The following is a 12097-nucleotide window of genomic DNA, read 5'->3' on the forward strand; positions in this document are numbered from 1 at the left end:
AGGGAAATTCTGAAATGTCTACAGGATGCCCACCAATGATTGATATAACCTCAAATATCTTGGGTGTTTTACTTATCCTTTGACCACATATCACTACAAGCAGAAAGTGGGAAGAGGGAGAAGAACCCAGAACCATTTATCAACATTGATTGGTTTGGAAGATGTGGAAGCGTAGCCACCCCTGTCCTCATCCCCTTGCCCTGCCCCAGCACCCTAACATCAGTGGTTAGCCAGCACCAGGTTAGAGATCCCTTGAACAAAAATAATGGCTTCTACAGTTTTTAAGTTTCCTTTAAAAGCTTCTAAGGCAATAAAGGTAGCCTCTATTTTAGTTTTTTGTTTCTTGGAAGGGTTTCCCTCCAAAAATCCATGGTGAGAGGGAGTACAACCTTAATTCTGAAGCTGGATATGACTGGTGCACCCAATGGGAATCCCACATGAGCTTCACCTAAGGGACTTACTCAGGCACAGTTCTCCAGATCTTTGGAGGGGGTGGATAGGATAGGATAGGATAGGATAGATAGGGAGAAAGAAGAGAAAGAAAGAAAGGAAGGAAGGAAGAAAGAAAGAAAGAAAGAAAAGAAAGAATAGAGCAGAGCGGAACGGAACGGAACAGAACAGAGTAGAATAGAATAGAATAGGGTAGCTCTAACCACCAAGGGAAGAATTCTGGAGAAGCTCAGACACAAGGTGCCGTGACACATACATGTCAGGGATCTGTGTACCCAGGACAGCAACAAGGTGGCCAGCACTGCTCTCCTGTTCTTCCACTCTGTCATTGGCCCTGGTTTTGACTCAGGCTGACAGGCTGCAGGTGAGACTGTGCATATTTCATGTGGAAAGCCTGAGCCAGGGCTCTGCTCTCCCTGACCCTTAGCTCATAGCCTAGCCTGACTGCCAATGTCACAATAGGCTGAGTGACCAGCTCCACTGGGTAGCGAGGTCAACCTGCTGACTGCCTGGCACAGAACCTGGGGGTTTCTTTAAGCCAGCTGACTGGAATGTGGGGATGAGTGTGTGACTGGGGGTCAGAGGAAGCAGGTTGGGAGGACTTTGTGAACAGTTGTGCTCCTGAAAGGTGGGTGTCTTATAGCCACTGACAAATCAGGACAGAGAAAGCTGCAGGTGTTCTCCAGGGAAAAGCTGTCAGGTGGTACAGCAGAAAGAACAGGCTCCCTCTCCAGGAAGAACTCATATCAGTGATTGAGGAGCTGCTTAATATTCAGTTTCAGATTATACACTTATGAAATGGACATAATAAAAGTTCTTAGAGCCTGGGAGGTGGTCCACCTGTACAGCGAGAGACTTCTACTTGCGATGTCTGTGATTCCATCTCTGGCACTACGTGGGAGCACCACAGACAGCAACAAGGATAAAGGCGGGTATGGTCCCATAGATAGTGGAAGATATCAAGATGGATGCAAATGGACTGAGGGGTATAGGACTTTTCGGTTTAAACCATGTAAAATTGCTGTTTCAGCAGAGCTCAGATAGTTCAATATTGGTAAATGTGAAGGCTGAGCTTGGATAACGTAAGTTTACAATATAATAACATACATAGATGGGTCTGTTTTTGAGTAAAGCTCAAACCTGGATAGACAGTGTTCCCTCCTATGTAGTCAGTCACTTTCGCCAGAAATCACCATGGAGGTAGCTGCTGTATAAAATAGTTGTTGTTGCCTAAGGTTGGCATGAAGCTGAAGATGTAAGCATTTTACTAAATTCTATACACAGTGGGTTTCCATGTTAGGAAAATTAGTCTGAGATATTTTATTTTCCTAGCAGATTTGAGTCTTTAAAATTTATATTTAAAACTCTTGGAAATATCCCATCAGAATAAATTATAGACAGCTGAGACGTTAGGCGCTTAGTTATTAGAGGGAGAGTTTCAACATAAGAAGCACTGACTACACTTCACAGAGCTGTAAGCATTAGAATCCATCAACTTGATTATGCTTAGCAAAATAAAGAGATGAAAGACAACTACCAGATAGTTTCACTAATGTAGAATCTAGAGATCAGATACACATGAACTTGGGGAAAAAAAAAACCAGCAAATCAAGCAACTGTAAGACTTGTGAGAACTATGGTGGTTATCTTTGTGATATGGGAGGGTGGGGACACAAAACCTTGGTGGTGGGTGTGGTGTGGAACTATACACTATAATTCTGCAATCTTGTAACATACTATTTATGACAAATTTAAAAATAAAATAAAAAAAGAAAAGAAAAAGTATCTATCCCATCTGACTTCCCTGGGAAGATGACCTCACTGTGTCCCAGAACCTTTGCTCCCCAGAGCTCTAGCCCACTAGAGAAATATAGTATGCATCCACCTGCCAACATACATGTCCAGAGGAAAAGAAATTGCAGAAGCCAGAACTCCCACCTAATGCACCCAAAAAAAGAATTTTGATCTATACTCCCAGTGGAAGAGAAATAATAGGAGGAAGATGACCAGAAGGTTCTGAGCTCCATCCAGCTCCATCAGGACCCGGAGAGAGAAGAGGAAGGAAAAAGCAAAGACCATTCAAAAGCACTAATAGGTATAGGTGTGACTTAGGAAGAGAAGATGGAACCATGGGGGTGGTGGTGGTATGGGCAAATATATAGACAGATAGTTGTAGAAATAATAGTTAACCCCTACCTCCAACCCTGGGAGAACTGTTGTAACTTCCAATGGAGGGAACAGGGATACAGAACTCTGGTGGTGGGAACGGTGTGGAATTATACTACTGTTGTCTTATGATTTTATAAATCAATATTCACTAATAAAGTTAAAATAAAGAATCTCTCAACTTTATTCTTGGCTTTTCTATGCCAAAGGAGGGAGAAATTGGAGAGAAAACCTCTTTCCACTATCTTTTAGAAACAGCATGAATTTGAGCTCAGCAGAGCTAAATATTTCATTGTCACTATCAGGGTTTCAAAACTTTGGAACACTGGTAGGTTCATGCTCAGAGAAGGTGGCACAGAACAGTGGTGAAAATTCCTTGGTGCCACCTACAGGCCCATACAGGTGAGTCATAGAAATTTCCTGGCCACTTCCAGAACTCAGAAGGAGAGAACACAAAACCTCATTGCTTAAAGGCACAGGGCTCCACAGAAGCCAGTACACAGTGCTTGTAATGATTTTATTCATCGTTGCTAAAAGCAGGTAACAACCTACACATCCATCAGCAGGAGGATGAATGAATGCTGCTACAGCCTCACTTCACCAATAAAGAGTAATAGTCTACAGATGGAAGCAGCAGCATGAATCTCACCTGCGTTATGTTACGTTGAACAAGACATAGAGGCAAGAGACCTCCTGTATAGCAGCATTTCTCTGATATTCTGGAGTCAATGAAACAAGACCAGAGGACACCTAAGTGCTACTAGGTGCTGAGGGCTGGGGAAGGGAAAGGGCCACAGAGGGATCCTGGGTAGGGACTCTGTGGGACTGTGGGAAGGTTCTGTGCTCTGACCATGGTAGGACTTAGTCATGTGTGCTTGTCAGAGTTCACAGAACCACATGCCTTTAAAAGTTACTAGATCTACATCCAGCTTTTTAGTCCTATTCTTGACTCTGACACCATCTTTCCAGACAATACTTTTAGCCCACCTGCATGTCAGCTATTGGACTCAGGCAAAAGTTACTAAAGTCATTGGCCCCTTGGAATATACCTAAAACAGACTTCTTAGCTTCTTCCCACACAAATACCTTTAGTTCCATTTGCTCTGTTCTTACCTTTAGGTTCCTGATTATTAAACAATTTGTGCTGATTTATATCTTACTGATTTTCAGCCACAAAGTTGAAGATGCTCCCATGACACCATCCTGACTTCCCTGGGCAGATGACCTCAACAATGTGTCCTGTAACCTCACCTCCCCAGAGCCCTACCCAACTAGAGAAAGATAGAAACAGGCTGGGAATATGGATTGACCTGCCAATGTCCATGTTCAGTGGAGAAGCAATTATAGAAGCCAAACCTTCCATCTTATGCACCTCATAAATAATTTTGGTCCATACTCTCAGAGGGATAGGATAGTTTCCAATGGAGGGAATGGGACACAGAACTCTGGTGGTGGGAATTGTACAGAGTTGTAACTCACTTATCCAACAATCTTGCTGATCATTATTAAACCACTAATAAAAATAAAATAAAATAAATTACTAAATCTAGATTATATCTCAAAAAACAAGTGAAACCTTGCAAAATGCCTTTGCATTTTGTGCACCTCCAAAAACCACTCATGTGAACCACAAAATTTGATGTGTTGAAAGCATTTTTGCCATGACATCAAGGACTGACCAAGTGGGATGAATTTTTTTTTAGCACTGACACAGTGTGCTTTGATTATTATAACAAAAGATTACAGATGTCAGGGCTTATACAACAGAAGTTTATTCTCTCACAGTTCTGAAGGCTGGAAATTCAAGATCAAGATGCCAACCTCTTCGTTTCCTGATGAAGGCTCCTTTTCCAGCTGGTAGGTGGTTATCTACTCATCCTGTCCTCACATGGCCTGTACTCAGTGAGTGGAGGAGAGGGAGGAAAGCTCCCTAATGCCTTATCTATTAAAGACACTAATCATGAGATCAGGGCCCCACCCATGTGACCTCATTTAACCTTAATTACTTTCTGAGAGGTCCCATCTCCAAATTCAGCCACACTGGGTGTTCCAAGATAGGAGTTTGGGGTTAATTACAAATGTCCAGCAGGCAGGTCACCCCAGTGCCTTCCAGCCTACAATACCCCTGAGGGTTGTTGCTCAGATACTGCTGGTGGTGGTCCTGAATAGTAGTAGAAAGCTTGCCTCTCCTGGATGTTGGTGGTGACTGAGCTGGAGTTATTCTTGGAGAGGACCTACAGACAAAGGTGTCATGAAGACTAGGGCTGGGCACAGAGGGTCCCAAGGCAGGAAGTCCTGCTTCAAGGAGATAATACAGGTATAGTCCAGGGCGGGGGGAGACCATTTTAGAGAAGAGCGCTACCACTTCCTGGTAGGCTCTTGTGGATCTATGCTACCTCCTGAGCTTTGGGACAGGCTTTGAAATAAGGTTTCTGGCTGGAGGTTGTGCTGTTCTCATGTCTTATCTGAAGCCTCCAGGTTCTTTTGGGAGCTGGTTTTTTTTGGATGTACCCAGTACACAGCAGGAAATGTGGCCCCCTGGCTTCCTGTATGGCCTCCAGCAAGGTTGGTGGAGATATTGAGGGGCCTAGGCAGGACAAGATGAGGTGCAGAACTATCCACACTAACCCTGTCCCATCTCCCAGTTCAGGGACACACCCCCATCCTCTCGCAGGCTACACAATGGACGCCCCCTGCTGTGATTCAGTGGAGCAGGGACCCTATGGGATGCCCTGGGGAGCAGGAGGTCCTTGGAGCATGGACTCAGTCACTCCATACCTGGGAGCCTGGGGATGAAGTCAGGGGAGAATGTGGCCCAAGGGCCCTGTGTGATCTAGTTGAAGGTCTGCTAGCATCTGCTGCTGGGAGAGGAGCAGTCATGTGTGTGTGTGTGTGTGTGTGTGTGTGTGTGTGTGTGTGTGTGTGTGTGTGTGTAGGGGCGTTATTGGAGCTGGACTATTTGGGGTAGGAGATGAGCAGGAAATAGACCTACTTCCTAAGGGTATGGCCTGGTCCCTTCCTCCTAGGGAGGCAGCTGTGTCCTCACTATAGGTTCTGGGGTCGCTAAGACCCCACTTACTTCACTGACCTCTGACCTGTGCTTCCACAAGGGCGCTGCCTGTTAGTGTCTTGAAAGTAATGTGCTCACCTCTAGGAAGGAAGGTGGGTCCAGTCCTCATCCTGGTGTTTAGCCTCATTCTGCCCAGTCACGTCAGGATTTCCTCATCAGACCTTCCAGGTAGAATTAGTAGATGGCTCAAACCCCTACAAATCCATAGTGCTGAGAAATAAGGCTCTAAACATATCAATTATGGGGACTTGTAGAAGAAAACAGAATTTTACTCAGAATGTTCAGATAATGATACCTTAATAAAGGAGTTAACGAGCCCCCGGCTCCCCACTTGCAGGGGTGTTGCTTCACAGGCGATGAAGCAGGTCTGCAGGTGTCTATCTTTCTCTCCCCCCTCTGTCTTCCCTCCTCTCTCCATTTCTCTCTGTCCTAACAACAATGACATCAATAGCAACAATAATAATAATAACTACAACAACAGAAAAAAAACAAGGGCAACAAAAAAGGGGAAAATAAATAAATAAAAATTTAAAAAAATAAAAGGAGTTAAGTTGAACTTTAGAAACAGATCCAGGGAAGCAAAGTCTTTGCAGCATTGATAGCAGTAGAAAGCCACTGAGTAAGAAGAGGCCTTACCTCAGTGATGTGGGCAGATGTGGCCAGAGTGGGACAATGAGTAGAAACTGGGGCAGGGCTCTCACTGGCAGCTTGGTGGTGAAAGTGGGGAGGACAGATAAGAAACACCCCAACACTCTCCTGTCCTACCTATACCTTCTGTCACTTCCTCCTGCTGCCGGAGGCAGGCCAGGAAGGATTTAGGATCCCAGGTGACTCTATGCCTAGGAGCTGGCTTACCAGAACCCAGAAGGAAATAACCCAGGGGAGCAGCAGATGGGAAACATCTACAGAAAATCCAGCAGTTCGCTCTCCCAGAGAACAGAACCAAAATCTCTGAGTCATTCTTGTTAAAGGTGACTGGGGTAGACCAGCATGTCTCAGATGCAGTCTATTTGTCACAATTTCTGCCTTTCTAAACTCTCCTAAGGACCGTAGAGACTGAAAACTTGGAGACTAGATGCTTTTAGATTCCCAGTATTCCTAAAATTAAACCCTCAGCCTATGGTAAGACATAGGGGACAGGGAGGAACCACTACTTTCTTTGGCAACTGTGTGTAGGCGTGCAGATTGTCTAGAATCACCCATGCCCTGCTTGTACCTTCTTTTTAGCATATTCATCTTTATTCCTGAGACTGCTGGATTTGGGAGAATTAAGTCCATGGCTAACTCCCAGGGTCTGGCATAGCAGATGTTCCACAGATGCTTGTGGAAGGATGAGAGGGGAAGAAGGAAGAGGAAGAGGAGGAAGAAAAGGAAGAGAAAATTAAAACATGGCTTCAGAGTTTAGTGACTTTCTTTATCACCGATGATCATGGTGGTTAGCCACATTTGAGACCCTAAAACTAGCAGTAAACTGGATTGTAGCCCAGGAGCTGGGGAGATTCCCAGGGCCTACACATTGTAGGGTCTCCCTTCCTTCTCTGTCTCCTCCTGGATCCATGGAATAAATTGAGTCACAGACATAAACATGCCAGGCCGCCCCCTGAATCCAGTTCTTATGCCCCAGCTGAAGACACCCACTTGGAAGAGCCTCTGGGTCCCACGGGTAGCACAGACCATAGGTGCCCCACTGTCTCCCTAAGGAGAGAAGGAAGAAGAGCTTGTCAGATAGTCAACAGGGAGGGAGAGCCCAAGTAGCAAGGACCCAGTAGGGGCCTCCCTCCCCAGAAACTGGAAAGAGGGATGATGGGGACAGGGAAGAGAAAAGGGAGGCAGGGATTGGGTACCTGACATTTGCCTTTGGTGCCTGGTTCCTTCCAGGCACAAAGCATGTTCCTGGACAGCTGTCCTACCCGCTTGTTGCATTTTCTCCAGCTTATCTGCACCAGCCGCAGCTTCTGTAGGTACATGTGCCAGTTGTCGTGTCGGTCTGACAAAGGGAGGGCATTTGAGAATGAGTGTACTGCACAGGGAGGGACATCCCCACAGGTGGTCAGGGAGGACAGCCTGGAAGGACAGGAACACTTGGCAGATCACAGACTCATGGCCATGCAAGAGACCTCATGCAGACAATGACCTTAGTCCACTATCCAGTATCTCCAAGATATAGTTCCTTCATGTCTTCCCATGCCCATTTTAAAGATTTACCATTATGAGATCTAGAGACTGGCACAAAGACTGAGGGAGACCAGAACACCATTCTTCTCTGGCATATGCTAGCACTAGGATTTGAACTTGACACCCTGAGAATCTCAAGACAGGCAAGTCCTATGCTCTCACAATGAGCTGGCTCAGCTTCTATGCTCCCTTTGGAAAGCCCATTCCTCTGGAAAGGACTAAGTCTAAGGCCCACCCCTCCAGGAGAACCTGGGCTGTGCCCCCTCCATCACCCATCATCTCTCACAGGCATTCTTGTGATGTGTGAGTTCATGCTCAGAATTGATGTTGCCCAGTGCTTCCAACAGGCCATCAGAGAAACCAAGAAAATGATGCCTACAAATGCCATCTTCCAGGAAGGAGACAGCCCCAAAGACAGAGAGGTTCCTGAACTTTTCTCAGCCTACTTTCACCCTCCTGGAGGTCTTCCCCATCTGACCAAACTCATGCACTTTGGGAAAGGTGTTGTCACTGGGTATCACTGGTGATCAAGATTGGTGGAGAATCACTAGCTCAAAGTGGTTTATGAAGATTTTGTGGTAAAGAGGTGGGGAGACGCACATTCTCAAACATCCCAGCAAAGACATCCCTAAGCCAACTGAACCACACCGCTCCTGGCCTGATGGCACCGCTCCTGGCCTGATGGCATACTTCCAGCCCCTTATCCCTAATCCCACCCAAATGATCCTCATGCTCATGTTTTAAGATTTAATTTGGTGAGTCGGGTGGTAGCGCAGCAGGTTAAGTGCACGTGGCACAAAGCGCAAGGACTGGCATAAGGATCCGTTTCAAGCCCCCGGCATGGGGAGTTGCTTCACAGGTGGTGAAGCAGGTCTGCAGGTATCTATCTTTCTCTCCCCCTCTCTGTCTTCCTCTCTTCTCTCCATTTCTCTCTGTCCTATCTAGCACCAACGACATCAATAACAACAATAACTGCAACAACAGTAAAAAAAAAAGGGGGGGGCAACAAAAGGGAAAATAAATAAACAAATAAATAAATAAAATAAAGAAAAATTTAATTTGGAGCGGTCTGGGAGAGGGTGTTAAGTGGATAATTAACTGGATTTTCAAGCATGAGGTCCAGAGTTCAATCCATGGCAACACATGTGCCAGAGTGATGTCTGGTTCTCTCTTTCTCCTCTGATCTTTCTTACTAATAAATAAAATACTTTTAAAAATTAAAAAAAAAGATTCTACTTGGTTCTACGCTCTTTTGTAGGGAGATGGATCATTTCGTTGAATGGACATGCAGCTGGAGGAGTGAGTTTCCCAAAACACCCTGGAAACTCTTGAGTTTCCCAAAGCACCCTGCTCTCCAACCCTCAGAGGCCCAAACCATCAACTCTCCCCAGGAAGGTACATACCATAGACTGCCCTCCATTCCACCATCCAGCACCGATGCCAGCTCTTCTCCTCCTGCTGCAGGCAGACAGGCATTTGAAAGTTGTTGATCTGGATGGGGGTGGCAAGCAGGAGCAGGGAGAGGTCATTGTCAGGCTGGGCTGGTGTGTAATTTCTGTGGACGATTATCTTCTGCACATGCTTCCTCTCCAAGAAGCCATCACTGAATGTTCTGGTTCCCATGACCACAGTGATATCCTCTGTGGCTATTTCTAACCTGAAGAATGAATCCAAGGGTCAGAGAGATTGCACTCAGTGGTGGATCACAGGGCTTGCCTTCTAGAGGTTCCAGGTTTGATCCCTGGTGCTGAAGATACCAGAGCCAAGCAGAAGTGCTCCAGTTCCTATCTATCATCTATCTATCTATCTATCTATCTATCTATCTATCTATCTATCTATTTATCTATCTATCTCTCATAAGAATAAAAATTTAAAAATAAATTTTTAAGTGTTACAAAAGGAACACAAGAAGTATAGTAACTGAGATAACAATCACACAGCATTTCACATATACTGAAAGTGACAGCTAGACTCTGAGGAACACTGATTGTGGTTTTGCAGAAACCAAGAGCATGGCTGGAGATCTGGACTCTAAAAGTCTGGATGTCAGCAAATCTCTGAGCTCAACATATGTGGAACACAGTGAATTAAATCACTTGAACTTGCAAAAAAAAAGTTATCAAACTGTCTCTATTATTTTGTGAGAACTGTGGTATTTATCCCGAGAAAGGTAATTTGTTGCAGATCTTTGGTGGTAAGTGCAATGTGGAACTATACTCCTGAGATCTTATCATTGAAAAACCATTATTAAATCACTCATAGAAAAAGAAAAGAAAAATTGAGTGGGGGGGGAAATCTCTGTGTTATGCCAGGGAGATTGCCCATATCCAAAGGAAGTGGAAGGAACCCATCCAAGGAATGGGACACCAACCACTTGACTATAGTTTTGATCCCTGACCCCCAACTTAAGGTAAGCCTCCAACATGCAGAGTGAAGGGATACAGTGTGTTGTCTACCCAATGGCAAACAGGAAGAGAGAGACTGGGTGCTGGTTTTCTAATACAGAACACACACTATATCTGGAGTCCCTGCTTTGGACATGGTTAACTAAAGAAGAGTAGCTGTTGAGAAGAGAGTTCTTGGTACAAAGCCATTGAAATGTGCTGTGGGTAGAGCCCATGGCTTCATAAACCTCATGCACTGACCCATTACTCTCTCCAGCCCAGACAACATGTGGGTGAGACCTTGTATAAAAGAAGACACTGCCCCAGAAACTTACAGGGTCTTTGGGAAGCAATGTGCAGCTGTGAGAACCCACCACGGATGGATGATGGAACCTCCACAGAGGTGCTTCAAAGACATCTGGATGCTTACTTGCCATGGGAACTCGCCTTTCTGAACTTCAAATAGTTCCGGGAATACTGAGAAGGAGGAGTTTGAATAGGCGGGTCTGTAGCCACATTGAACTTGGAAAAGAGAAAAGAAAAATCCATTTGCACACAAAGGGCTGGGAGAGAGCACCCTGTATATCCATGGTATTTCCAGTGAATTTCAGTGTTGCAACTGAATAGAGTCAACAGAACAGGTGCCAAGGCGTCAGAGCTCAGACAACAGCAGAAAGACACACCTCCCATAGTGTCTGTCACTTATACTCAAGAAAAGTCGTCACCCCTGTCCAATTACCTCTGTCTTAGAACTGAGCTGGGACTTTGCTTCTGTTCTTATACCAGAAAGTACCAAAGTTTGGTACCAAGCATTCAGAAAGGTCTGTTACCAAAAGCAAGAATCAGTGTAAGAAAATGAGTTAATCCAGATGCTCAGAACACGAGAAGAGATCAGGCACAAGTATCAAAAGGAAAAAAAAGAAAGAAAGAAAGAAAGAAAGAAAGAAAGAAAGAAAGAATGAAAGTTACTCTCAGGAGTCTGGGATGTAAGCATTTATGTAGTGAAGAAAAAAAAAGTGGATCAGGGAGAGAAAGAAAAGACATCTGTTCCCCTGGTTGTCCAGCTAACTCAAGTCACTTGACAAATCACCGGAATGCAATCAGAGGTGGGAGTAGGCAGCATAATGGTTTGTTGGTATGCATGAGACCCTTCTGTTTCATTTGGTTTAAATCCCCCCTGCTTAACACTATTCTATTTACATAACCACTTCATTCTATTTACATAACCGCTGTTAACAAGCACCACCCTCCCTCCAGGGCATTAGTGGTTCAGTGATAGAATTCTCGCCTGCTCCACCCCCTCTCCTTGTCACACCCTGATCCTCTCCTTGTCACACTCTGATTTTCACCAGTCACTTTTCTTTCCACCCTCTCTATGTCACATCCTGTTTCCACCCTACTTGGCAAGTATATATAAAGACAGCATTGTGAGTTTTAGGGTACTTGAGTTTAGCTTAGCTGGGCTTAGATTGTGCTGCGTTCTGCACGAATAAAAAGATACTGCCTACAACTCACCATGAGTCCCCTGGTCGTCTGTTACCCGCCTGTGAAGCCAGCCCGGCAAAAACAACATAGCCGGCAAAAACAACAATGGTTATGCAAAGAGACTTTCCTGCCTGAGTCTTTGAAGTCCCAGGTTCATCCCCCACACCACCATAAACCAGAGCTGATCAGTGCTCTGGTAAAAAATACATAAAAAATACATTTTTAAAAAGAAAAATTGTGACCTTGGAGAGATCAGAGTGATGCTCATCAGAAGCTTTAAAGGTAGTTGGATAGGGGCCAGGCGGTGGTGCATCTGATTGAGTGCACATGTTATGATGTGCAAGGATCCAGGTTTGAGCCCCCAGTC

General features: G+C 45.0%; 2 protein-coding genes across 6 annotated transcripts in view; one reads left to right on the forward strand and one right to left on the reverse strand.

Annotated features, from left to right (window-relative positions):
• Positions 1-18: 18 nt before the first annotated feature.
• PRSS51 (serine protease 51) overlaps positions 19-12097 on the reverse strand; it is a 34713-nt gene continuing 22634 nt past the window's right edge. The window contains exons 2-8 of one of the 5 annotated variants that reach the window (XM_060184922.1): positions 10581-10767; positions 9265-9518; positions 7531-7673; positions 6903-7381; positions 6323-6393; positions 5765-5896; positions 19-93 (exon numbers count right to left, since the gene is read on the reverse strand). In XM_060184922.1, the coding sequence (XP_060040905.1) occupies positions 7196-7381; positions 7531-7673; positions 9265-9518; positions 10581-10663 (666 nt within the window). In that variant the 5' untranslated portion in view covers positions 10664-10767 and the 3' untranslated portion in view covers positions 19-93; positions 5765-5896; positions 6323-6393; positions 6903-7195. Of the gene's footprint in view, positions 94-5764; positions 7382-7530; positions 7674-9264; positions 9519-10580; positions 10768-12097 lie in introns of all 5 variants that reach the window. The other 4 variants (XM_060184921.1, XM_060184920.1, XM_060184923.1 and 1 more) reach the window with 4 other exon arrangements.
• Positions 4437-12097, forward strand: part of PRSS55 (serine protease 55) — a 40083-nt gene continuing 32422 nt past the window's right edge. The window contains exon 1 of the mRNA XM_060184915.1: positions 4437-4473. Coding sequence (XP_060040898.1) covers positions 4452-4473 — 22 coding nt within the window. The 5' untranslated portion in view covers positions 4437-4451. The remainder of the gene's footprint in view (positions 4474-12097) is intronic.

The sequence above is a fragment of the Erinaceus europaeus genome, chromosome 2 (assembly GCF_950295315.1).
Source record: "Erinaceus europaeus chromosome 2, mEriEur2.1, whole genome shotgun sequence".
Lineage (NCBI taxonomy): Eukaryota > Metazoa > Chordata > Mammalia > Eulipotyphla > Erinaceidae > Erinaceus > Erinaceus europaeus.